The sequence below is a fragment of the Phyllobates terribilis genome, unplaced genomic scaffold (genome assembly GCF_046119375.1).
Source record: "Phyllobates terribilis strain yellow unplaced genomic scaffold, ASM4611937v1 Scaffold_11__3_contigs__length_659146591, whole genome shotgun sequence".
Lineage (NCBI taxonomy): Eukaryota > Metazoa > Chordata > Amphibia > Anura > Dendrobatidae > Phyllobates > Phyllobates terribilis.
In genome coordinates this window covers 294,461,726-294,487,039 of record NW_027362771.1, presented here as the reverse complement: position 1 = coordinate 294,487,039, position 25,314 = coordinate 294,461,726, and the positions used below count along the sequence as shown (strand labels likewise).

Below are 25,314 nucleotides of genomic sequence, written 5' to 3'. Positions count from 1 at the left end.
ATTTCAACCTCAGTATGTATATATATATATATATATATATGTTTTAAAAATGGTGGGCCAGGATGGACTATTCCCATTGTGTAGTTCATACAGGATAATGCTGTGTAATAAATAAATGAGGTCCATCACATCCGTCCCAGCAAGTCAGTGATTTTCTTTACCAATGGCGTAACTTAAAACTCATGGGCCCCAAGGCAAAATTTCCAATAGGACCCCCCAACTAGCAACAGTCTTTAAAAGTATTGTTTTTTTCATATGGGCCAAAGGGACCTTTTGGTCTCTCTTGGCTCCAGGACCCAGATTTGACTATGACCCCTATTCCAGCTACAGTTTTTATCCCGCTCTGTAGGGTAGGCAATAGTGTGGCGTGTGAGGATTAGTGTTGAGCCACCCCCGTAGTGTTCGAGTTCGGTTCGGTTCGTCGAACACCCGTGTGTTCGCCGAACTGTTCGTCGAACTGTTCGTCGAACACCTTCGAACACCGTTAAAACCAATGGCAGGCAAACAAAAACACATAGAAACACATAGAAAACACCTTCAAAGGTGTCCAAAAGCTGACAAACTGCTCAGAAGACACAACTAACACATGGAAAAGTGACAAGTACATATAGTCATGCAAAAAGGAAAGAGGTGGAGGAGTAAAAGGAGGGGGAGACACAAATATAGGCATGTCATGCCCTTCTAAAATCCAAAAAGTGAGAAGCCGACAAGTTCAGTCCGCTCCTGCCCGTGCCACCTCCGTGTCGCCGGGTTTGTGTCAGAGCCGCGGTGAACCCTGACGGCCAGCCCCCCTCTCCCAATACTGGTGCCTGTCCGCTGGTGGGTCGAGCGAGCCCCCCTGTGGTGGAGGCAGCTCTAAGCTTTTTAATTTAAATTGTCTCTCTAATTTGAATGAATACACTTTAAATCCATTTACAAGGATCTATTGGAGGGCAAGTCTCATGCCAGCAGCCGCGTAATTCCAGCTCCAGTAGCGTCCACTAAAGCTGCTGCAGTTAAAAAGCTTTTATAAGGATCGAGCTCGGCTGTCCACCGCAAGGCATCCTACTGCCAGTCCCAGCCCCTATGCCTTGGGGTGCCTCCTGATGCTCTTCACTGAGTATCCCGTGGTCCCGAAGCATTTCCTTTGAAAAAATTAAGTGTCCAAACTACAGGTGGTGTAGCTTGCTTAACAGCCGGGATAATCCGCTGACTAGCAGACACTGCTACTAGGCACAAAGTATTTCCTGGGCTAGATGCAGTTAAAAATTTGTAATTAGATACTCTCGTTGGATGCTGAGAAAGCATTCCATAGAGTCTCCTGGCACGCCATATATGATTCTCTTAAAAAGCTTGGGGTAGGGGTCTAGGGGACCCTTTTATAGCCAAAATCACGGCCCTGTATCACAATACGTCACCTAAGCTGAAGATAAATGGAACTGTAGCACCCTGAGGGCTCGGTTGCTACAGAGGTATTGCACCTCACCCAGAGGTGTGATATCTCACTCTCAGGTAAGGATGGAGTGTGGATCAGGACCCGACACCTGCATGCATTACACCACATTGCCGTGGGGCAGGGCGACCAATATGCCTCTGAGATGGGCACGACAGTCCCTGTCCCTGGCTGGAGTGGGGGGAGGGAACACTGAGGAAGGGGAACCCTGTAGTGCAGGAGCAGGGAGGAAGCAGTTCCTGGGTGCATTGAGAAGGGAGTATAAAAGGTGGGCACCATCTTAGTTCAGTGCAGAGAAGTCTGAGCAGAAGTGGCAGGGAGCAGGGGCTCTGCATGAGCTCTGCTCCGGAGGCGGGCCTAGTAACAGAGGCCCAGGCCTGGAAGAGGGAGAAGGAAGGAAGAGGAGCGGAGAAGGCTCCAGGAACGAGGAATGAAGGGATCCCAGGGGTGCGGACGGGCGAGTCGCCACCGCACGCCCGAATCCACCTGCGTGGAGGGGTCAGGCCAAAGGGGGAGACCAGTCCCCGAAACTAGTGGAGGCAGGAAACGACCCTCAGCTAGAAACCGGAGGCTCTGACATTTTATGTGGCACAGCCCCTCGCTACACCCGCTAGGAAGGCACCACATAGGGTCAGGGAAACTGGCGCCAAGTTTACCAAGAGGAGGCCCGAGGCAGCCGGACAGAAGGGTTGGTAAGAAAGGCCAGACAAAGGACACACAAAGGGGGTCCTGTGAAGCGCTCCAAAGTTATCTGGGAGTTGTCTGAGCCCCTCACCTGGTGAGCACAGTACGACGTGGGCAGCCGTTACCTGCAGACGTGGTCTGGATAATAAGAACTGTGAGTAAAGGCCCTGGACTGCATCACTGACTCCGTGTCGTTACTGCTGCTGCCCTGCACCATCACCCCCATCCTCCGCATACACTGCCCTGAGGCTATACTCCTCCCGTGGGGAGTTATGCTACGCTCTGCTGCACCCACAACACCAGCCTCAGCGGTCTGCCCTGCAGCGGCGGTTCACTCTGACCGCAATCCACGGGTGGCGTAGTCGGAAATTTAAACATCAAAACCACATAAATAGTTCCGCCACTGGTTTGACCAGCCTGAGCCACGGAACCGGGTCGCCGCCACGAAGACTACAACCACCAGCATCCACCAAAAAGGGTCCGGCTACGGGTGTCCCAAGGCCCAAGGGGTGCATCAGAACATTTTCATCACCTTTCACAATCACCAATGGGACAAGGCAGTGATGTCCTCTGTCCCCTCTCTTATACATCCTAGTGACGGAGCACCTGCTCTCATCAATTCGCCATAACCCCAATATTAGGTGGATTGAGGTGGGAGGCACCGAGTACAAGTGCTCTCTATTTGCTGATGATGTCCTAGTATATATCACTCAATCACATATATCCATCCATGCTGTTATGGCTGAAATAGATCACTTTGTTACATGGTCAAATTTTAAAATCAATGCAGCGAAGTCTGAGGCCCTCGATGTCTCCCTCCCCAAATCCATATAGGATTCCATCCAGTCCAACTTTCCCTTTGCCTGGCCCTCACAGGGTATCAAATACTTAGGAATTCCTATTCATAGAGACCTCTCCCATCTATGTTATCTTAATTTTGGGCCCTTTATTGAACAACTCCATACAGACCACGGTTGGCAAGTTAGAACTGTAAGATTCACTACGTGAACCACTGGTGTTTTGTGGAAAAGCACATGTACACTGTGTTCCAAATTATTATGCAAAAAGTGTTTAGGAGTGATAAGGGAAGAATTTGTTTGTTTGTCAGTTAAACTCATTGATGGTGATGTGTGTCAGGGCTCTTTATATCACTGTAAGCAATTGCAGACACCTGTGCTAATTAGTTTGGCAGGTGTGTCCAATGAAAGGCAAGACTACTTAAGAAGGCTGTCTCACATTATTAAGCAGCCTACATTTTCTGCCAAAATGGGAAAGAAAAAGGATGTGTCGGCTGCTGAGAAGCAACAAATTGTGGAGTGTTTAGGTCAAGGCATGACTACAATCAACATTGTGCGATGATCAGGATGAAGTGTCTTGGCAATCAAGAAGTATGTAGCTGATTCACAGTACACACGTGTGCGTGCTGATAAGGGCAAATTGAGGACTCTTTCCTACAGGCAATTACGTCAGGTTAAAAGAGCAGCGGCAAAAAAGCCTTGTCATAGCAGCAGACAAGTTTTTGAAGCTGCTGGTGCCTCCAACGTCCCCCGAACAACAAGATGCAGGGTCCTTCAGAGGTTTGCAGCTGTGCATACGCCATCCTGTCGACCTCCTCTATCCACTTCACACAAGCAGAAACGGCTCCAGTGGGCTAAACATTACATGAAGACTGATTTCAAAACTGTTTTGTTCACGGATGAGTGCCGTGCAGCGCTCGATGGTCCAGATGGATGGAGTGGAGGATGGCTGGTTGATGGACACCCCACGCAAACACGGCTACAGCGCCAACAAGGAGGAGGTGGAGTAATGTTTTGGGCTGGAATCATGGGGAGAGAGATTGTCGGCCCCTTTAGGATCCCTGAAGGCGCTAAAGATGAACTCCATAATGTATGTGGATTTTCTCAAACAGCACTTCCTGCCATGGTTCAAGAAGAAGAACCGTGTATTTCACAGCAAGATCATTTTTTTGCATGATAATGCACCATCTCATGCTGCACATAAAACATCTGCATCTCTGGCTGATATGGGCATAAAAGGGGACAAACTTATGGTGTGACCCCCATGCTCCCCTGACCTCTACCCCATTCAGAACCTCTGGAGCATCATCAAAAGGAGTGTCTATGATGGCGGGAGGCAGTTCACATCTAAGCAACACCTCTGGGAGGGTATTCTGTCCTCATGCAAAACAATTGAAGCAGAAACCATCCAAAACCTGACAAATTCAATGGACGAGAGAGTTCAGAAGCTCCTTTCGAACAAGGGGTCCTATGTGAAAATGTAACATCACCTAGAATAAAGTTTTGAGTTGAAAACTGTTTGATTTCAGTTTCTAATAACCTGCTAATGCTTATAATTTCAAAAATGACCATTTTTTTGGTCTTTATTAAAATGAAAAGGTTGATCGAAAAGTTTGGGGGATCTAAGAGTGTGGCAACCCAGTAGTCATGATTACTTCGAATTCTGACAATATGAGGGTCATGTTGCAGGTAGTGCAGCAAGAAGGCACTTATGTGTCTTGCGCATCTCGGAGCCCCAAAATTATTTTCCGGGCTAGATGCAGCTAAAAATTATTATTAATTTTAAATCTGGTGGAGCTTAGTATAGATGGCCTAATAGGATCAGTGCTGCACACTGCTACAAAGCCCAAATTATTTTCCAGCCAAGATACAGATAAACATAATTAGTAATTTTAAATCTGGTGGAGCTTATTATAGATGGCCTAATAGAATCAGTGCTGCACACTGCTACAAAGCCCAAATTATTTTCCAGCCAAGATACAGATAAACATGATTAGTAATTTGAAAGCTTAAAACGGTTGGTAGGGTGATTTTAACCAATCATCAAGCTTTTACTCTCCCCAGGATGACACAGGGGTAGAAAAGTCGTTTCGGATCCATGATTTGTTCATCTTTATGAACGTGAGTCTGTCTACATTATCAGTGGAGAGCCGCGTGCGCTTATCTGTCAGCACACCACCAGCAGCGCTGAACACACGTTCAGACAGAACGCTGGCTGCAGGGCATGACAAGATCTCCAAGGCGTAAGTGGCTAGCTCCGGCCATTTATCCAGATTGGAAGCCCAAAAAGAGCAAGGGTCCAGTGACACAGTCATGGCTTCAATGTTTACTTGGAGATACTCCTGTACCATCGTCTCTAGGCGTTGACTATGTGTCAGACTTCTTGTCTCCTGTGGCCTTGCAAAGGATGGGCTAAAAAAGTGGTGAAATGATTCCGCAAAATTGATGTTACCAGCAGATACTGTGGTTCTGTTACGGTTTGAGTGCTGAACACTTGACGGTCCCACGGTTGGCAAGTTGGAACTGTGAGATTCACTACGTGCACCACTGGTGTTTTGTGGAAAAGCACATGTAAGATTCTGCAACAGTCTCTGCGGATACTCCTGCATGCGTGCATCCCTTTCTATGGCAGGAATAATTTCAGCAAATTTACTTTTGTACCGGGGATCTAACAGTGTGGCAACCCAGTAGTCAGGATTATTTCTAATTCTCACAATTCGAGGGTCATGTTGCAGGTAGTGCAGCAAGAAGGCACTCATGTGTGTTGCGCATCCAGGAGCACCAAGTCCCTGTTGTGTTGGTGGCGAGGTAACAATCATGCTTCCTTCCTCTGTCCTCTCCCCCCAACCTCGCACAACAGAAATGTGATCAAGGTCTCCCTCATCTGATGAGTCTTCCATCAGTTCGTCCTCCACTTCTTCCTGGGCTCCTGCACCTTCCTCACTAGTTTGGCTGCTACCATGCGCCCTGGTAAAACCATCTCCCCCACCCTCACATGCCTGCCGCCTTGGTGCTGCCGACCGTCTGGACCTTGCAGATGTTAGCCCTTCCGCATACAACTCCTCCTCCTCTACTTCCTCCACCTCCTCTTGTGCCACCACCTGACTCCGAATTCTGTTTAACATGTGCTCCAGCATGTAAATCACCGGAATAGTCATGCTGATAATGGCATCGTCAGCACTAAACATCTTCGTCGCCATTTCAAAACTGTGCAGAAGGGTGCATAGGTCCCTGATCTGAGACCACTCCTCCAGCGTGATTTGCCCCACCTCTGGATCTCGTTGGCCCAGGCTATACGTCAGAACGTATTGCACCAGGGCTTGTCGGTGCTGCCACAGTCGCTGCAACATGTGCAGAGTTGAATTCCACCGGGTAGGCACATCGCATTTTAGCCGGTGAAGTGGCAGGCCCAACGACTTCTGTAGAGATGTAAGTCGCTGAGCTGCGGGATGCGAACGGCGGAAGTGAGCACACAGCGACCGTGCCCTCTGCAGAAGGCCATCTAGTCTGGGATAGTGGGCTAAAAATTGCTGGACAACCAGGTTCAACACGTGAGCCATACAAGGCACGTGTGTGACATTGCCCCGGCGAAGGGCCGCACCCAAGTTTGCAGCATTGTCGCACACGGCCTTCCCTGGTTTCAGGTCCAGTGGAGACAACCATTCATGAAATTGGTTCTCCAGAGCTGACCACAACTCCTCAGCTGTGTGACTCACATTTCCCAGACATTTCAAAGTAAAAACCGCCTGATGACGTTGAGCCCTACTGCCAACATAGTAAGGAGGTGTGCAGGATCCCTTCTGCGCAGTTAGAAAGCTTGTGGCATGACCAGACAGGCTTTGGGTGCAGGTGGAAGACCGAGAGGAGGTTGAGGAGGCAGAAGCAGTGGAGGAACTTTGACATAAAGAGGATTGACGCACAACTCGTGGGGACGGCAAGACTTGGACAGCAGCCCCTTGTCCTGCTGTCACCATAGTTACCCAGTGCCCAGTCAGCGACATGTAACGCCCCTGTCCATGCCTACTCGTCCAAGTGTCTGTGGTGAAATGCACCCTGTCACACACAGAGTTTCTCAAAGAAGCGGTGATGTTGTGTGCGACATGCTGGTGGAGCGCAGGCACACCTTTCTTTGAGAAGTAGTGCCCACTGGGCATCTGGTACTGGGGCACTGCGACGGACATAAGGTCTCGAAAATCCTCTGTGTCCACCAGGCGGAAAGGCAGCATTTCTGTAGCTAAGAGCTTGCAGATGGTGAAATTCAACCTCTTAGCTTTCTCATGGCTAGGAGGAAATGGTCTTTTACTTGTCCACATCTGAGGGACCGAGGGCTGGCTATTGTGCTTAGACGGGGTTGATAAGGGTGTCCCCGGCAAACTGCCAGTCTGTGAGGAAGATGCAGGCAGACATGTTAGGTTGCCTTGATCCAAAGGTGGTGCTATCGATGTCGGACAGCGCTCAACACCAGCTGGTGTTACCACCTCCAAAGAAAATGATGACCTGCCAATCACGCTGGCTGTTGCGGGTAAAGAGGTGGCAGGTCTGCGCCCCAAAACAGGTGTGACTGCTGTCCCCCCAGTCACAGAGGATGAAGAGGTCGCGGATGCACAAGATATGGCAGACGGTGGTTGGCCCGGCCGGCTAGGCCGCATTGTAGCACACTGAGCTTCCCACTGCAACTTATGCTTCATGTCCATGTGCCGGTTCATGCATGAAGTACTCAAACTATGTATTTTTTGGCCTCTACTTAGCTTTTGCTGACAAATGTTACAGATAACACGAGTTGGGTCATCTTTATCGATCTGAAAAAATGCCCAGGCTATGCAAGGCTTAGCACCCATGCGACCTGAAGAGCCACCACGACTTGTGGTGAGAGGCAGAGTTGTGTTTGAGGATGCAGTTGTTGACGTGCTTCCAGTACTACGTCTCTGTCCTGGAAGGCGCAACCTGACCTCGTCGTCACTAGCATCTTCCTCCACCTCCTCTGCTGACCTCATCTCTTGGCTGACTGTGGGTTGACAGTAAGTGGGATCTCCAACCTCATCATCATCACCCTGTGCGTTATCACACCCGTCGTCCTCAGAGCCAACCTGTTCCTGCCCTGACAAAAAACTAAAGTTGTCGCTCCAATCAGGTATTTGAGTCTCATCATCGTCTTCCTCATTGTCTCCACCAACAGGAGTTACAGTTTGGGAATGAGGGTCTACATTATGGTCAGAACCTTCTGCGTCTGGTTCTGGATCCGACTCATAAAGATTCTGGGCATCAGTGCAGATCATTTCCTCGTCTGGATTCACAGAAGTGCTGGAGTCGACCTCTGATTCCCAGGCTATAGTATGAGTAAACAGCTCTGCAGACTCAACCATCTGTTCTACCTCATACTCAGACAGGCAGCTGGAGATTTGGGAGCTGTGAGGAAGCAAGTGCGATTGGGGAGACACCTTTGAGGACTGGAGTATTTGTGATGTTGAAGTTGATGTGGAGGAAAGCCCACTTAAAGGAGCACTTGATATCCGTTGAAGCACCTGCTGTTTTTGTGCCTCATCTGGAATTTGTAGCGATTGGCGTGGCCGTAAGAAAGGGATCTTATCACATTGTCCGCTAAAAGAAGTAGACATTTTAGTTTGGCTGGAAGATGGTCTTTCTTCTGCAGATGTTACTGTTGCTTTAACACCTACCCCACGGACACAACCTTTTTTCCCCTTCCCAACACGCCTATTCCCCTTTCCACCAGCAGCAGGCCTTTTTCCACTCATTTTGGTGGTTAACTAATTCACAACTCTGGAGTTGTTTGCACAAAAAAACAATGGATGGGAACCGAGCAGAGCTGAGTGGCCAAACTGTGGTATTAGGCCAAAACTATTGGCTGGGTTAGATGGAGAAAAAAATTATATTCGATTTGCAACCTGATGGAGGTCAGTATAGATGGACTAATAGAACAAGTCCCACACACAGCTAGAAGCCCAAATATTTTTTCAGAGGTAGATGCAGAAAAAAATATATTCAGTTTGCAACCTGATGGAGGTCAGTATAGATGGACTAATAGAGAAAGTCCCACACACTGCTAGAAGGCCAAATATTTTTTCAGAGCTAGATGCAGACAAAAAATTATTTTGAATTTGCAACCTGATGGAGGTCAGTATAGGTGGACTAATAGAACAAGTCCCACACACAGCTAGAAGCCCAAATATTTTTTCAGAGGTAGATGCAGATAAAAATTATTTTTAATTTGCAACCTGATGGAGGTCAGTATAGATGGACTAATAGAGAAAGTCCCACACACTGCTAGAAGGCCAAATATTTTTTCAGAGCTAGATGCAGATAAAAATTATTTTTAATTTGCAACCTGATGGAGGTCAGTATAGATGGACTAATAGAGAAAGTCCCACACACTGCTAGAAGGCCAAATATTTTTTCAGAGCTAGATGCAGATAAAAATTATTTTTAATTTGCAACCTGATGGAGGTCAGTATAGATGGACTAATAGAGAAAGTCCCACACACTACTAGAAGGCCAAATATTTTTTCAGAGCTAGATGCAGACAAAAAATTATATTCAGTTTGCAACCTGATGGAGGTCAGTATAGATGGACTAATTGAACAAGTCCCACACACAGCTAGAAGCCCAAATATTTTTTCAGAGGTAGATGCAGATAAAAATTATTTTTAATTTGCAACCTGATGGAGGTCAGTATAGATGGACTAATAAAGTCCCACACACTGCTAGAAGGCCAAATATTTTTTCAGAGCTAGATGCAGATAAAAATTATTTTTAATTTGCAACCTGATGGAGGTCAGTATAGATGGACTAATAGAGAAAGTCCCACACACTGCTAGAAGGCCAACTATTTTTTCAGAGCTAGATGCAGAAAAAAATTATATTCAGTTTGCAACCTGATGGAGGTCTGTATAGATGGATTAATAGAACAAGTCCCACACACAGCTAGAAGCCCAATATTTTTTCAGAGGTAGATGCAGAAAAAAAATATATTCAGTTTGCAACCTGATGGAGGTCTGTATAGATGGATTAATAGAACAAGTCCCACACACAGCTAGAAGCCCAATATTTTTTCAGAGGTAGATGTAGAAAAAAAATATATTCAGTTTGCAACCTGATGGAGGTCAGTATAGATGGACTAATAGAGAAAGTCCCACACACTGCTAGAAGGCCAAATATTTTTTCAGAGCTAGATGCAGAAAAAAATTATATTCAGTTTGCAACCTGATGGAGGTCAGTATAGATGGACTAATAGAACAAGTCCCACACACAGCTAGAAGCCCAAATATTTTTTCAGAGGTAGATGCAGATAAAAATTATTTTTAATTTGCAACCTGATGGAGGTCAGTATAGATGGACTAATAGAGAAAGTCCCACACACTGCTAGAAGGCCAAATATTTTTTCAGATCTAGATGCAGATAAAAATTATTTTTAATTTGCAACCTGATGGAGGTCAGTATAGATGGCCTAATAGAGAAAGTCCCACACACTGCTAGAAGGCCAAATATTTTTTCAGAGCTAGATGCAGAAAAAAATTATATTCAGTTTGCAACCTGATGGAGGTCAGTATAGATGGACTAATAGAACAAGTCCCACACACTGCTAGAAGCCCAAATATTTTTTCAGAGCTAGATGCAGAAAAAAATTATATTCAATTTGCAACCTGATGGAGGTCAGTATAGATGGACTAATAGAATGATGCTATGCCCAAAAGATTTTACTTCACTAGGTGCAGTAAAAAAATTGGTATTCTATACACAGGTGGTATATCTTGCAACACAGATAGGCTACTCCACTGACTACCACACTCTGCAATAGGCCAAAAGGGATTAGCTTTGCTAGATTCAGCCAAATGCTGTGAAAAAAACTTGCACAGCACTGGCACAGACCTGCCTGGCAAAAACTGATAGGAACTGATGTAACCTAGTCCTGAAAAGGACTGCAATTACAATTAGTCTTTACTCCCACAATCTATCTATTTAAGAGCACAGACCTGCCTGATAAAAGTCGTAGGAAATGCTGTAACCTAGTCCTTAAAAGGACTGCAATCACAACTATTCCCTACTCCCAAGCTATCTGTAGATTTGTGCGAAAATTGGCTTGAAATTAACAAGGTATAGCGCACACAGCAACAGCGGTGCCGTCTAACACGCAGCTGCAGCAGTGAGAAAATGGTGGCGACGGGGAAAATGGCTTGGTCTTATAGGGCAAGGACATGTGACATACACTGCCAATGACACATGCCCTTGCTTGTGTGAAAAACAGCAGTTCGCTCCGTGTGTGCGCTGCTGATAGGCTGACAGACTGCACCTCCCCACTACAAATGCGGGAAAGAGAAAAAAAAATGGAGATCTTCATTATTCCTGCAGAGATCCATCCCCTGCCCCTCCCCCCACCCCGCTGTACACTCAAACTGCGTATTAACATTAATTTTCAGCATTACTGAGAAAAAATCCAGTTATGATTTTGGTGCACGAACAGTTATCGAACATAACCTCGAACAGCCGAATTTTTCTGAAATCGTTCGTGTTCGCCGCAGCTCGAATTTGAGATTGGCGAACAGTTCGAGTAGAACAACGCTCATCTCTAGTGAGGATGTCGATTATGCAGTATTTAATGCACAGGCACATTCACAGAAACACAGGATTGTTGTACCGGTCAATTACCGTATCTTCCATATCTTCCGTACTTACCTTTTTATATCTTCGTGTTCCAGCAAAAAGCAGCATGCCTGATTTGGTGTTGAAGTGTCGAAAGACAGGATGTATCCATGATCAGAAGAAAAAAGATATAGGAAACCTTTTGTTCAGACACCCATCATTGTTATGGACATTTATAGAAGGATTATGAGAAACCTGAGGAAATCGACACAAAATTGATCCCAGCAGGTGCACAGAGCAGAACTTCATGTTGATGTGACAACTTCGCCAGGGTTCGGCTGAACACGTTATGACTGCAGACAGCCATTATGTAGATGTATGGACATTCATCATGTTTAATGAACCCTGATTGAATCTAACTGGGGTTGTTAGTTCACTGTATTGTAGGCACTACCACAAAGAAAATTTGCATGACCTTCACCAACATCTACTTCATGGTCCAAAAATCACTCTTAGGCTATGTGCCCACGATGCAGAAATGCTCAGGATTTCTTCCTGAGCGTTTCTGCATCTCCCTGGCAGAAAAAAACGCGGATTGTTCATGCATTTTTCCTGCCAGGGACATGCGGATGTGAATCGTTCTTCACATGCATTTCCGCATGCGGGTTGACAAGCGCTTTCCAAGCGATTTTAGCATCACTTGGAAAGTGCTTGTCAACTTGGTCAGACTATATAAATCCATGCAAACGGCATGGATTTATATAGTGTGACCGAAAGAATGGTAAAAAATAAAAGAATAAATATATACTTACCTTCCGATGGCCCCGGTGTCGCTCCGTCCTGGCTTGCCGGCAGCTCACGGTACACTGAAGGACCTGCCGTCACATGACTAAGACGTCAGGGCAGGTCCTTCAGTCCACCGCGAGCTGCCGGCAAGTGAAGACAAGTGAAGACAAGCACACCGGGGGCCATCAGAAGGTAAGTATAATGTTTATTTTTTATTTTATTTCATTCTTTTTTTTACAGGTTCTATGGTACCAGGGTCCGGAGGAGAGTCTCCTCTCCTCCACACCCGGGTACCATCCGCACATTGAAACGTTTGGATTCCGCATGTACAGATGCAGTGATGCGGAATCCATGCGTTCCAATGAAAGTCAATGGAGGCGAAAAGGCAGCGCTTCCGCAAAATAATTGGTAGTGCTGCTTTTTTTTCCGCAATGATAATCCGCAGCGGAAATTTCCGCAGCATGTGCACAGCACATGTGGATTATCATTGGGGAACATGGCAGGCCTTCTACCATGCCTTTTTTAAGCGTTTCTGCAATGCATCGTGGGCACACAGCCTTACTGTTTCTCTGATTCATTACTACTGTAACTCTCTACTAATCGGTCTTCCTCTTGCTAAATTCTCCCCTCTCCAATCTATCATGAATGCAGCAGCCATGATCATATTTCAGTCCCACCGCTGCATTGATGATGCCACAATGTGCCAGTCTTAGCAACTTACTGTACATTGTTAAATACCTCTACTTAATTTACGTGGTATTCACAGAAGAACATAAAGTTGTGGCCTCCACAGTCACAACCTTTTTCTGTGGGGTTAACTGAAGGGTAGGGTTTATGAATCTAATCTTTAGAAAGAGCCCAAAGTGAAGCTTCAAATTGAAACTCATGTCTGGAATATGTGATGCTGCATAAGTTGTTCCTGCAGATGATACGATGGGCAGTAGTTTGCATAGTAGCTGACAGAAACCACATTCAGCATCTCCTGGAATGAAAAATTACATCATTTTTTATTAATCCATTATCCTGTACAAACCGCACGGGAAACAAAATTCTGTTTCTGGTGGCCCAGCCTATAGTATAGTCCTGTAGAGGCATATGGCTAACTGAAATGCATAGTTGGTAACACAACTACATAAGAATCAATTACATGTTGTAATCTCATCGGCTGAGCAGAAGATTATATTTATATGTCAAACATTTGCCGAAAATGTTTGTGGTTTTCGTCACGTGGTGATCAGGTTATCACACAATTAAACAATTACAATGACTCCATGTATCTGCATTGGCAGTAGAAAATACTGGAAAAATGCTCCAATATTAGGTAGTTTATCACATCATCCAAGTTCAAGGGCCAAGCTCAAGTCAGAAGACCTGGTCCAACCTAACGAACTGCATGATAGGCATATGTGAAATGGTCAACTTAAGTCATTAGACTAAGCAATCAGGTCCATGTTTAACCAGCCCTACAAAACATTTAACTGGATTTCTATTCCATATTGGTTTCAGTTATGCCACCATCACATAGGAAATTACAAGTTAAATTTCTTTATTTCACTATTGTACAATTTTGTAATTAATTTTCTATGCCAATCTCTTTCTCTAGATTTGTCTATTTTTAATATACACGTCTCTAATTTAGTATTAGAAGAACATACAATCTGGTTGGATTATGTGAGATAAAGTGTTAGTATTTTCTGTGATTTACTTAGAGCCTCTTCATAAAAGAAGCCTGACAGCTTATACATATTTATAAGGCACAACTGCATCTGCAAATGGAGAAGCAGCACCTTGATAACATTGTTTTAGAATTGCTTTATTTCTTTCCAAAGGATATACCAAAATCTGTGATAGGTGGGAGTGCCACCACTGAACCCACCTCTATTATTCCCCTAAAGCCGTGTAATCTAACAAGGGAACAAAATCAATGAGCCTATTAACAACTCTACCCATCCACAGGGTTTGGAATTTTTAACACTCATTTCCAAAATGCACAGACCCTATTTATGGAGTCTATATAACAGAAAAAGTATATAGATGGTCACCTGGAAGCTCCTCAAATTAGATGGGAGTTACAAAAACAATTGTTGAAATAGATGACCAGTGATGTTAGATTTTTCTTGGTGGATGTCGCCAATTTTAATGGGATGTCAATAATGTAACGACTTTATTATAGTCCCTTCAATGCATATATTTTTTCAATTGAAACCATTTTTGTTCATAGAACATAAAGTAGCTTATCCTTGAAATCTAACTTTTATTATGCGCCAAACATTTGTGAAAGTGTGTATTTTTGTCATACAGTTTTGGATTACATAAAGATACATTTTAAGCATAAACGTAAGTGTAGCATTGTACGCTAGAAGAATATGCAGTTTATGTATCTTTTTAATTATAGGGTTATTAGATAATTAAATATACAAAAAAATATATTTTTTTTCCTACACTTTATTTTTTTGCACAAAATTTCCCCTAGTTATGAAAAGGGGTTTAACGAAAATCAACATTGGTCACCTATCTGCAGCATAGAACACAATTGTCTGATCACTGAGTCATCCCCTCCCCCTTCCTACTCTACTATCAGTCCCATAGTCTAAAGCAACATGGAGTATGTGTGACCGCTCCGCCAATCAAATGCCTTCTGCCAATGATTCCTAGTTGTGAAGGAGGAAAACCCCTTAGCCATTAGATATACAATCCCTGGCAAAAATTATGGAATCACTGGGCTCGGAGAATGTTCATTCAGTTGTTTAATGTTGTTGAAAAAAAGCAGATCACAGACATGGCACAAAACTAAAGTCATTTCAAAAGGCAACTTTAGGGCTTTACGAAACACTAAAAGAAATCAAGATAAAAAATGTGGTAAGGGTAATTTTTTTCAGACCAAGCAGTGGGAAAAAATTGTGGAATCACCCTGTAAATTTTCATTTCCAAAACTAACACCTGCATCAAATTAGATCTGCTCATTAGTCAGCATCTAAAAAGGAGTGATCACACCTTGGAGAGCTGTTGCACCAAGTGAACTGACATGAATCATGGCTCCAACACGAGAGATGTCAATTGAATCAAAGGAGAGGATTATCAAACTCTTAAAAGAAGGTAAATCATCACGCAATGTTGCAAAAGATGTTGGTTGTTCACAGTCAGCTGTGTCTAAAATCTGGACCAAATACAAACAACATGGTAAGGTTGTTAAAGGCAAACAGACTGGTAGACCAAGGAAGACATCAAAGCGTCAAGACGGGAAACTTAAAGCAATATGTCTCCAAAACAGGAAATGCACAACAAAACAAATGAGGAACGAATGGGAAGAAACTGGAGTCAATGTCTGTGACTGAACTATAAGAAACCGCCTAAAGGAAATGGGATTTACATACAGAAAACCTAAACATAAGCCATCATTAACACCTAAACAGAAAAAAACAAGGTAACAATGGGCTAAGGAAAAGCAATCGTGGACTGTGGATGACTGGATGAAAGTCATATTCAGTGATGAATCGCGAATCTGCATTGGGCAAGGTCATGATGCTTGAACTTTTGTTTAGTGCTGTTCCAAAGAGATTTATAAAGATGACTGCATGAAGAGAACATGCAAATTTCTACAGTCATTGATGATAGGGGCCGCATGTCAGGTAAAGGCACTGGGGAGATAGCTGTCATTACATCTTCAATAAATGCACAAGTTTACATTGATATTTTGGACAGTTTTCTTATCCCATCAATTGAAAGGATGTTTGGGGATGATGACATCATTTTTCAAGATGATAATACATCCTGCCATAGAGCAAAAACTGTGAAAACATTCCTTGAAAGAAGACACATAAGGTCAATGTCATGGCCTGCAAATAGTCCGGATTCCAATCCAATTGAAAATCTTTGGTGGAAGTTGAAGAAAATAGTCCATGACAAGGCTCCAACCTGCAAAGCTGATCTGGCAACAGCAATCAGAGAAAGTTGGAGCCAGATTGATGAAGAGTACTGTTTGTCACTCATTAAGTCCATGCCCCAGAGACTACAAGCTGTTATTAAAGCCAGAAGTGGTGCAACAAAATACTAGTGATGTATTGGAGTGTTCTTTTGTGTGTTTGTTTTTTATGATTCCACAATTTTTTCCTCAGAATTGAGTGATTCCATAATTTTTTCCCTCTGCTTGGTCTGAAAAAAATTACCCTTACTGAGTACCACATTTTTTATCTTGATTTCTTTTAGTGTTTCTTAAAGCCCTAAAGTTGCCATTTGAAATGACTTTAGTTTTGTGCCATGTCTGTGATCTGCTTTTTTTCAACAACATTAAACAACTGAATGAACATCCTCTGAGCCCAGTGATTCCATAATTTTTGCCAGGGGTTGTAGAAGAAGAAAAAGCAAACTTACTTTGGTGCCAAAGATGTACGATATATTTTCATGTTTATTGTCTATGATATTTATATAGTCATACAGACATTTGTGGCACACTTTGACTACTACACTGCGTGCAGAATTATTAGGCTAATGCGTATTTTGATCACTTTGATACTTTTTATACATGTTGTCCTACTCCAAGCTGCATAGGCTTGAGAGCCAACTACCAATTAAGTAAATCTCTGTAATGAGGAGGGGTGTTGTCTAATGACATCAACACCCTATATAAGGTGTGCTTAATTATTATGCAACTTCCTTTCCTTTGGCAAAATGGGTCAGAAGAGAGTTTTGACGGGCTCTGAAAAGTCCAAAATTGTGAGATGTCTTGCAGAGGGATGCAGCAGTCTTGAAATTTCCAAACTTTTGAAGCGTGATTACCGAACAATCAAGCGTTTCATGGCAAATAGCCAACAGGGTCGCAAGAAGCGTGTTGGCCAAAAAAGGCGCAAAATAACTGCCCATGAATTGAGGAAAATCAAGCGTGAAGCTGCCAAGATGCCATTTGCCACCAGTTTTGCCATATATCAGAGCTGCAAAAAGCACAAGGTGTGCGATACTCAGGAACATGGCCAAGGTAAGGAAGGCTTAAAAACGACCACCTTTGAACAAGAAACATAAGATAAAACGTTAAGAATGGGCCAAGAAATATCTTAAGACTGATTTTTTAAAGGTTTTATGGACTGATGAAATGAGGGTGACTCTTGATGGGCCAGATGGATGGGCTAGAGGCTGGACCAATAAAGGGCAGAGAGCTCTACACCGACTCAGATGCCAGCAAGGTGGAGATGGGGTACTGGTATGGGCTGGTATCATCAAAGATGAACTTGTGGGACCTTTTCGGGTTGAGGATGGAGTGAAGCTCAACTCCCAGACCTACTGCCAGTTTCTGGAAGACAACTTCTTCAAGGAGTGGTACAGGAAGAAGTCGGTATCGTTCAAGAAAAACATGATTTTCATGCAGGACAATGCTCCATCACATGCATCCAACTACTCCACAGCGTGGCTGGCCAGTAAAGGTCTAAAAGAAGAAAAAATAATGACATGGCCCCCTTGTTCACCTGATCTGAACCCCATAGAGAACCTGTAGTCCATCATAAAATGTGAGATCTACAGGGAGGGAAGACAGTACACCTCTCGGAACAGTGTCTGGGAGGCTGTGGTGGCTGCTGCACGCAATGTTGATCGAAAACAGATCAAGCAACTGAAAGAATCTATGGATGGAAGGCTGTTGAGTGTCATCATAAAGAAAGGTGGCTATACTGATCACTAATTTTTGGGGGTTTTGTTTTTGCATGTCAGAAATGTTTTTCTAAATTTTGTGCACTGATATTGGTTTACCTGGTGAAAATAAACAAGTGAGATGGGATTATATTTGTTTTTTATTAAGTTGCCTAATAATTCTGCACAGTAATAGTTACCTGCACAAACAGATATTCTCCTAAGATGGCCAAATCTAAAAAAAAAACACTCCAAGCTTGGATATTTATGAGTCTTTTGGGTTGATTGAGAACATAGTTGTTGATCAATAATAAAAATAATCCTCTAAAATACAACTTGCCTAATAATTCGGCACACAGTGTAGTTCCTATAGCAGAACATATATGTATATGTACAAACATAGACTAAATGAATGAATGAATGAGAAGAGTTGCCTAATGATTGTCAGTTAGCTGTGACATATGAGCACAAATAAATATTTTCCTGTTCTTTTACAGTAAATGAAAACTACTCATGAAGTCAGACATAAGAACCTAATGAAGTTTTAGTCATAACCTAAAATACATCAGAGAATAATTCTAAAATAATATCACTATCACACCAAGAATGCAGTGAATTATACTTTTATGCCTTTTCTCTATGTTTTTAGAAGCTCTTATACAGATACATTTTAACTTTGACACCAGAGAACTATAAAAGGGGAATTCATCGTCCTAATGAAACCACAGCAGAAAGTCATCGTAATCATTTTTATATTATCGATATGACTAAGGGTGCAGCACCCTTGTGTACAATACTTTAAGAAGTTTTCAGTATCCTAATATCAACTAACTACATGACTTTTGTAGATAATACAGTTAAAGGGGCTGTCAGACAACAACATTCATAGGATAGATCAGCAAAATCAGATCAATGGGGTCCAACACCTGGCGCCCCCACCGATCAGCTGTTAATTGCTCTGGAAGCAGAAGGATGTAAACACTTTGATTTGATCTGATACTGATGTCCTATCCTATGGACGGGTCATCAATATGTTGCAACCAGACAACCCCTTTAATACATTTCAAAAACAATAATTTAATATTTTTTATATTAATACGTGAAATATTTTCAGATAGAGAGATATAAGATAGATAGACACGAGATAGATAGATAGATAGACATGAGATAGACAGACAGATAGACAGACAGACAGACATATAGATAGATAGATAGATAGATAGATAGATATGAGATAGATAGATAGATAGAGCTAGATATATAGATAAATAGATAGATAGATAGATAGATAGATAGATAGATATGAGACAGATAGATAGATGGATAGATAGATAGAGATAGATAGATATATAGACAGATAGATTGATAGATAGATAGATAGATAGATAGATGGATAGATAGATAGACAGATAGATAGATGGATGGATAGATAGATGGATAGACAGATAGACAGACAGATAGATAGATAGATAGATAGATAGATAGATATTAGATAGATAGATAGATAGATAGATATTTATTATATAGATAGATAGATAGATATGGGGGATAGATAGATAGATAGATAGATAGATAGATAGATAGATAGATAGATATTATATAGATAGATAGATAGATAGATAGATAGATAGATATTATATAGATAGATATCTTACCATCTGGCGGCATTAGGACTTTGTTGTTTTGGGTACACCAACCAACAGGGTGTAAGTCTGCTGTCATGACGTCACACCAGAAGTCGGCTCTTCTGTCCTCTCCATAGCCACAATATCTTAGGAGCAATAGCTGGCCACATGTTGTAATGATAGTAGCCACCCAATAAGTATCTGGTTTACTTTTATTGGCCACTTCCAGTTTCATTCCTGGTTGGAAGCTGCTTTGAAGACTAATTTCCACCTTGGAAATGATAAGAAATGAGATGGATCATACCACAGTACATGAAACAATTAAGTTATGAACGCATATCTAAAGTAATAGCATTAGTTAAAGCAAATAGTGTATTCAGCCACAAGACATTGTACAAAAAGATCATTTTATGCTCTACTGTCTAGTCATGGTGCTATTTTTCCATTTCTAATCAGCTTTAGTACATGACAATGTCACTTAATGTTTCTTGTGAATTGATGCTAGTTGAATGGTGTAAAAGAGATTTTCCAAAATTTTAAAAAGTTACATAAAATAGGAATAAAGGGTCAATAAAGGGTATAGTCATACCTGGAAATTAACCTTTTTTCTTCTAATTGTACTCTTTTAAATGGTTTATTCTGCTAATATCAACTAAGCATACAAAATAAGACACTTAAGAACATAGTCCCGGGTCACTGCGTAAAAATAGCGATGGTATGCAAACATAGTCCGCGCATGGAACACACAAAGCCAATGAAGGACATGGATATATGATATCATGTGACTGTAAAAGTGACCCGGGACTAGGATCAGAATTTGTATATTTTTCTTCTGGAAAAAAAGTAACATCATTGACAAGACTGAAATAAAGCCAGCCTATACTTATAAAAGTAAATCTTATAAAACTGGACATAATATAATAATAATACCAATAATAATAATAATATTATAGAATTTGCACATGTAAGATGAAGTAGTGTTGAGACAAACATTAGTTTGTCCTTGTTACTAACCCCACAGAATAATACAGTCAGTCAGTCGCTCCATATCATTAAGAACGCTTTGTACATATGAAATGTGGGAGCAGTGTCTTGTTTTAGCATGTATGTCTAAGGCTCTGTTCATACCAACCATGTTTGTTCTCTACGTTTAGCTTATGTGGCAATTTTTTTTAAGCTGCATAGGAAGTCACTGAGTGCTTTGCTAAATAGTGGGTGGCTGCAAAAAAGATATAAATTCCACCTTTTTTACATGTTTTTTTAACATGGGTCTATGCATGATGTATACCATGTAGGGCAGGGGTCCTCACACTACGGCCCGCGGGCAACATGCGGCCCGCGGAGGATTTTTATCCGACCCGCCGGGCTGTGGGCAGAAGAGAGCGGTGTCAGCGCCTGCTCCCTCCGGCAGCCGGATACTTACCTCTCCCCGTGCCTCTGCAGATCCGCTGTCTTCCTGCTGTGCGCTCCCTGTGACGTCTCAGGTCAGAGGGTGCGGTGACATCTTTCCACCGCGCCCTCCCCTGAGCCGTCACAGGCAGCGCAGAGAGCGGGAAGACGCCGGTGACGCTGGAGTCCGGACCCGAGCAGCAGCAGAAGGTGAGAAGTGAGGTGAGTATTTTTTTTTTTTTAATGTATGGAGGCATGGGGCATAATATTAGGGGTGACATCCTGCATGGGGCATAATATTAGGGGTGACATCCTGCATGGGGCATAATATGGGGGGGTGACATCCTGCATGGGGCATTATATGGGGGAGTGACATGCTGCATGGGGCATTATAAAGAGAGGGGGGTGATATCCTGCATGGTGCATTATAACGACAGGGGAGTGATATCCTGCATGGGGCATTATATGGGGGGGTGACATCCTGAATGGGGCATTATACGGGGGGGTGACATGCCGCATGGGGCATTATATGTGTGGGTGACATCCAGCATGGGGCATTATATGGGGGGGAGACATCCTGAATGGGGCATTATAAAGACAGGGGAGTGATATCTGGCATGGGGCATTATATTGGGGGTTACATCCAGCATGGGGCATTACATGGGGGGGTGACATCCTGAATGGGGCATTATAAAGACAGGGGAGTGATATCCTTCATGAGGCATTATATAGGGGGTGACATCCTGCATGGGGCATTATAAAGACAGGGGAGTGATATCTTGCATGGGTCATTATATGATGGGAGAAAGGGACATCCTGCATGGGACATTATATGGGGGGTGACATCCTGCATGGGGCATTATAAGTGGGGAACAGCAAAGCATGGGGCATTATAAGGGGGGAACAGCCTGCATGGGGCGTTATAAGGGGGGGAACAGCCTGCATGGGGCATTATAAGGGGGGAACAGCATGCATAGGGCATTAGAAGGGGGAAACAGTCTGCCTATTGAGGACCTATGCTGCCTATTGGGGACGTTTACCTGCCCATTGAGGACCTATGCTGCCTATTGGAGACATTTACGTCCCCATTGAGGACCTATGCTGCCTATTGGGGACATTTACCTGCCTATTGGGGACATCTACCTGCCTATTGGGGACCTATGCTGCCTATTGGGGACATTTACCTGCCCATTAAGGACCTATGCTGCCTATTGGGGACATTTACCTGCCTATTGGGGACCTATGCTGCCTATTGGGGACATTTACCTGCCTATTGGGGACCTATGCTGCCTATTGGGGACATTTACCTGCCTATTGGGGACATTTATCTGCCTATTGGGGACCTATGCTGCCTAGTGGGGATATTTACCTGCCTATTTGGGACCTATGCTGCCTATTGGGGACATTTACCTGCCTATTGAAATACCGGTTGATTTAACTTGACTTGTTCTTCATTTTAAATATTGTATTTGTTCCTGTATTGTTTTTTTTTACTTCAAAATAAGATATGTGCAGTGTGCATAGGAATTTGTTCATAGTTTTTTTTAAAAAAACTTTATTCCGGCCCTACAATGGTCTGAGGGACAGTGAACTGGCCCCCTGTTTAAAAAGTTTGAGGACCCCTGATGTAGGGTATTCATCAGGGCTCTATGTTAGGGACATTACGCAGGAATATTTCCACAGGCACGAGCCAAAATAAAGCAGAAATGCAAAGTAAAAAGAGCCTATGCTCTTTCTTTTAATGGATATGAAATAATGAAATAACCATAAATTAGATTCATATGCATAGCAAATGTCGGGAAGACTATATTCACATCACACGCTTCGACTGCATGCAGCATGTATGTCTGAAAGGTATTCCAATGTATATACTCGAATTACTACTATAGTTCAGACATAGGGCAAAAAAACTCTCTCTTTGGAATATGTTTGGTTAGTTTACATATTGAGACCTTTTTTCTGTACAATAGGATACTGCAACAAATATTAAAGAACCTTAAAGGGAAGCTGTCAGCTAATAGCCCTTGAGTGGAAAGTATCTCCCTTTAGAGACACCGGTCACTCAAGGGGAACAGGAGGGGAGAAGCCTCTGAAGACCTGGTCCATCTTGCCTCCTGTTCGTTGTCAGGTTTTCTTAAAATAACTGTCCCATAAAATAAATATCAGAGAGGAGGGTAGTGGATCCCGGGCTACTGCTGATAAAGGTGATTCCAGGATACGCCGCACTCCTCTCTCCTTCATTGTCCATGTCCTCTATGCAATCGGTGTGAGTACGGCAGCTGGAGCAGCAGTCATGTTTCGATTACACATCACTCTTTCATAGAGTTATGCTGTGAGCAGCCTACATGGGTGAGCGACCAACCCTCCATCTTACCAACACCCGTAGCCTACGGTGTTACACAAGGAGCGCCTCTTGTCTTTTATCTTTCCGCATAAAATCTATAATCTTGTACCGTGTTAGCCAGTAGATAGAAAAATATTTAGATTTGAGAGTCCTCAGTGGTTGATACCTTTGAATGGCTAACTGAAAAGATGGTAACAGGTGGCAACTTGTTACCATCTTTTCAGTTAGCCATTAAAAGGTATCAACCACTGAGGACTCTCAAATCTAAATATTTTTGCATTTGCATAAAATCTATCACCTATCAGTAGGGTATGAGATACATGTATGATCAATAAGGGTCCAACCCTTGGGACCTATAAAGGTTAGGAGAACGGAGTCCCAAAGTCCACTGCTTGAATGAAGCATTACTGGGCATGTATCAATGCCATAAAGGGGGTTATCCACTGGAATAGCGCCAGCACCGGAGGTGAGTATAAGCTGTTATTTTACATGGTGAAATATAGCAATCCCAGTAGTGGAAAACCCCTTTAACTGTCTATAAGAGTTACAGATTGTTAAAGGACGAGTAGTTGCACATGCTCACTAACACTTCATTCACACAGAGGACCACTGTTCCCTGAATTAGTGGGGGTCTTACCAGCTATAAACCTGGCAATCAGACATTTATCATCTATCTTTTAAGATTCGCTTTCTTCATAACTGAAGTCAATGGAGGAAGGATGTAACTGATAGGCACAAAGTAACAGCTCTGCAGTAAACAGTCAACAGAATTTTGCACATGGAAGTGTAAATTCTATGAAGCATCTGGAAAAAAAACTTGTCTGACCAAAGATACAGTTGCATTCTGAGATGAGCTTAACGGCTTTGATGTCTGATCTGCTATGTGACACCAGATCCCAGGTGTTAGCCGGAGCTTTCCTCACGTGGTATTTAGTTCAGGGCTTTGCTAATCCCGGACATCAGCAATACATACATGTTTAAAAGACGTGTGAGGTGCAGCAACAGATGCCGATTCCTCCAGATAGTCATCCCAACTGAAATCTGTGTCTTCAACACTGGAGCCATCATCTATGGAAAGAAGAGAAGAAGAGACAATTAGATTCCTCATGTAACTTCACCCACACTGGAATTATAGTTGGCATCTGTGGTGTGGAAATTGATTCACGTGCCACTGCCAGCTGACTATATTGTCATCTCATCAGAAATTAAGAGAGAAATTGTCACCCTGAACCAACTCTCTATCATTGCTATTGGTTAGATGGACAGAATTTTCACAATTAAGGGAATATCTCCTATACATAGAGTAATCATTAGGAAATATCTGTATAGACTGTATACAGGCATTACCTATTATCCATGAGAATTTTCTATCTCTTGAGTTTAATTCATTAGGTTTTTTTTTTCTATTGTTCCTCAAGTTATTAAACACCAGCAACGGAGTTATATAGTATCATGAGAAATCTAAACCAGACCCTCTAAGGTTTCGTGCATATGACTGTATTTTTGGTCCGAGTGCAATCCGACAAAACATCGGATCACACTTGGACCAATGTTATCCTTTGGGGCTGAGTACACGTCTGACTTTTTCCTCAGACAAAATCGGTCCGAGGAAAAAATCGCAGCATGCCCGAGTTAGATCCGATATTTGAATCGCACTCGGCCATGCAAGTCAATGAGTGCATGGAAAACATCACACTGCACTCGGATGTCAGCTCAGTCCTATTCATGTCCATTCCATGGACAATATCAGATCATTTTTTTATCATTCTTTTAAATAAATCCTATAGAAATTCCATTAGCACTATTTCCGTAAACAGTATTGATATATTCTTTGATATTGTATCAATAGATAACAAATGTCATTTGCCGCCTCCCTTTTTTTTTCTTTTACAGAATTTTGGGATTGTACTAAGAATGCCTGTAACTCTTGTGACTTAATGATTAGGGCAGGAAATGTGGCAATCTGTGCAATGTAAATTTTCGAACATTGGAAATTAACTTCTGAACACTAGAAATATTCCTTATTTGCATTTAACTTAACATATA

The 25,314-nt window shown here is 42.8% G+C and overlaps 1 protein-coding gene across 5 annotated transcripts in view; it reads right to left on the bottom strand.

Annotated features, from left to right (window-relative positions):
* The window catches only part of SFMBT2 (Scm like with four mbt domains 2), a 281,711-nt gene that overhangs the window by 151,219 nt on the left and 105,178 nt on the right, over window positions 1–25,314 (bottom strand). For all 5 annotated transcript variants that reach the window (XM_073652450.1, XM_073652449.1, XM_073652448.1 and 2 more), the window contains 2 exons: window positions 24,242–24,336; window positions 19,566–19,806 (listed from right to left, as the gene is read on the bottom strand). In XM_073652450.1, the coding sequence (XP_073508551.1) occupies window positions 19,566–19,806; window positions 24,242–24,336 (336 nt within the window). The remainder of the gene's footprint in view (window positions 1–19,565; window positions 19,807–24,241; window positions 24,337–25,314) is intronic.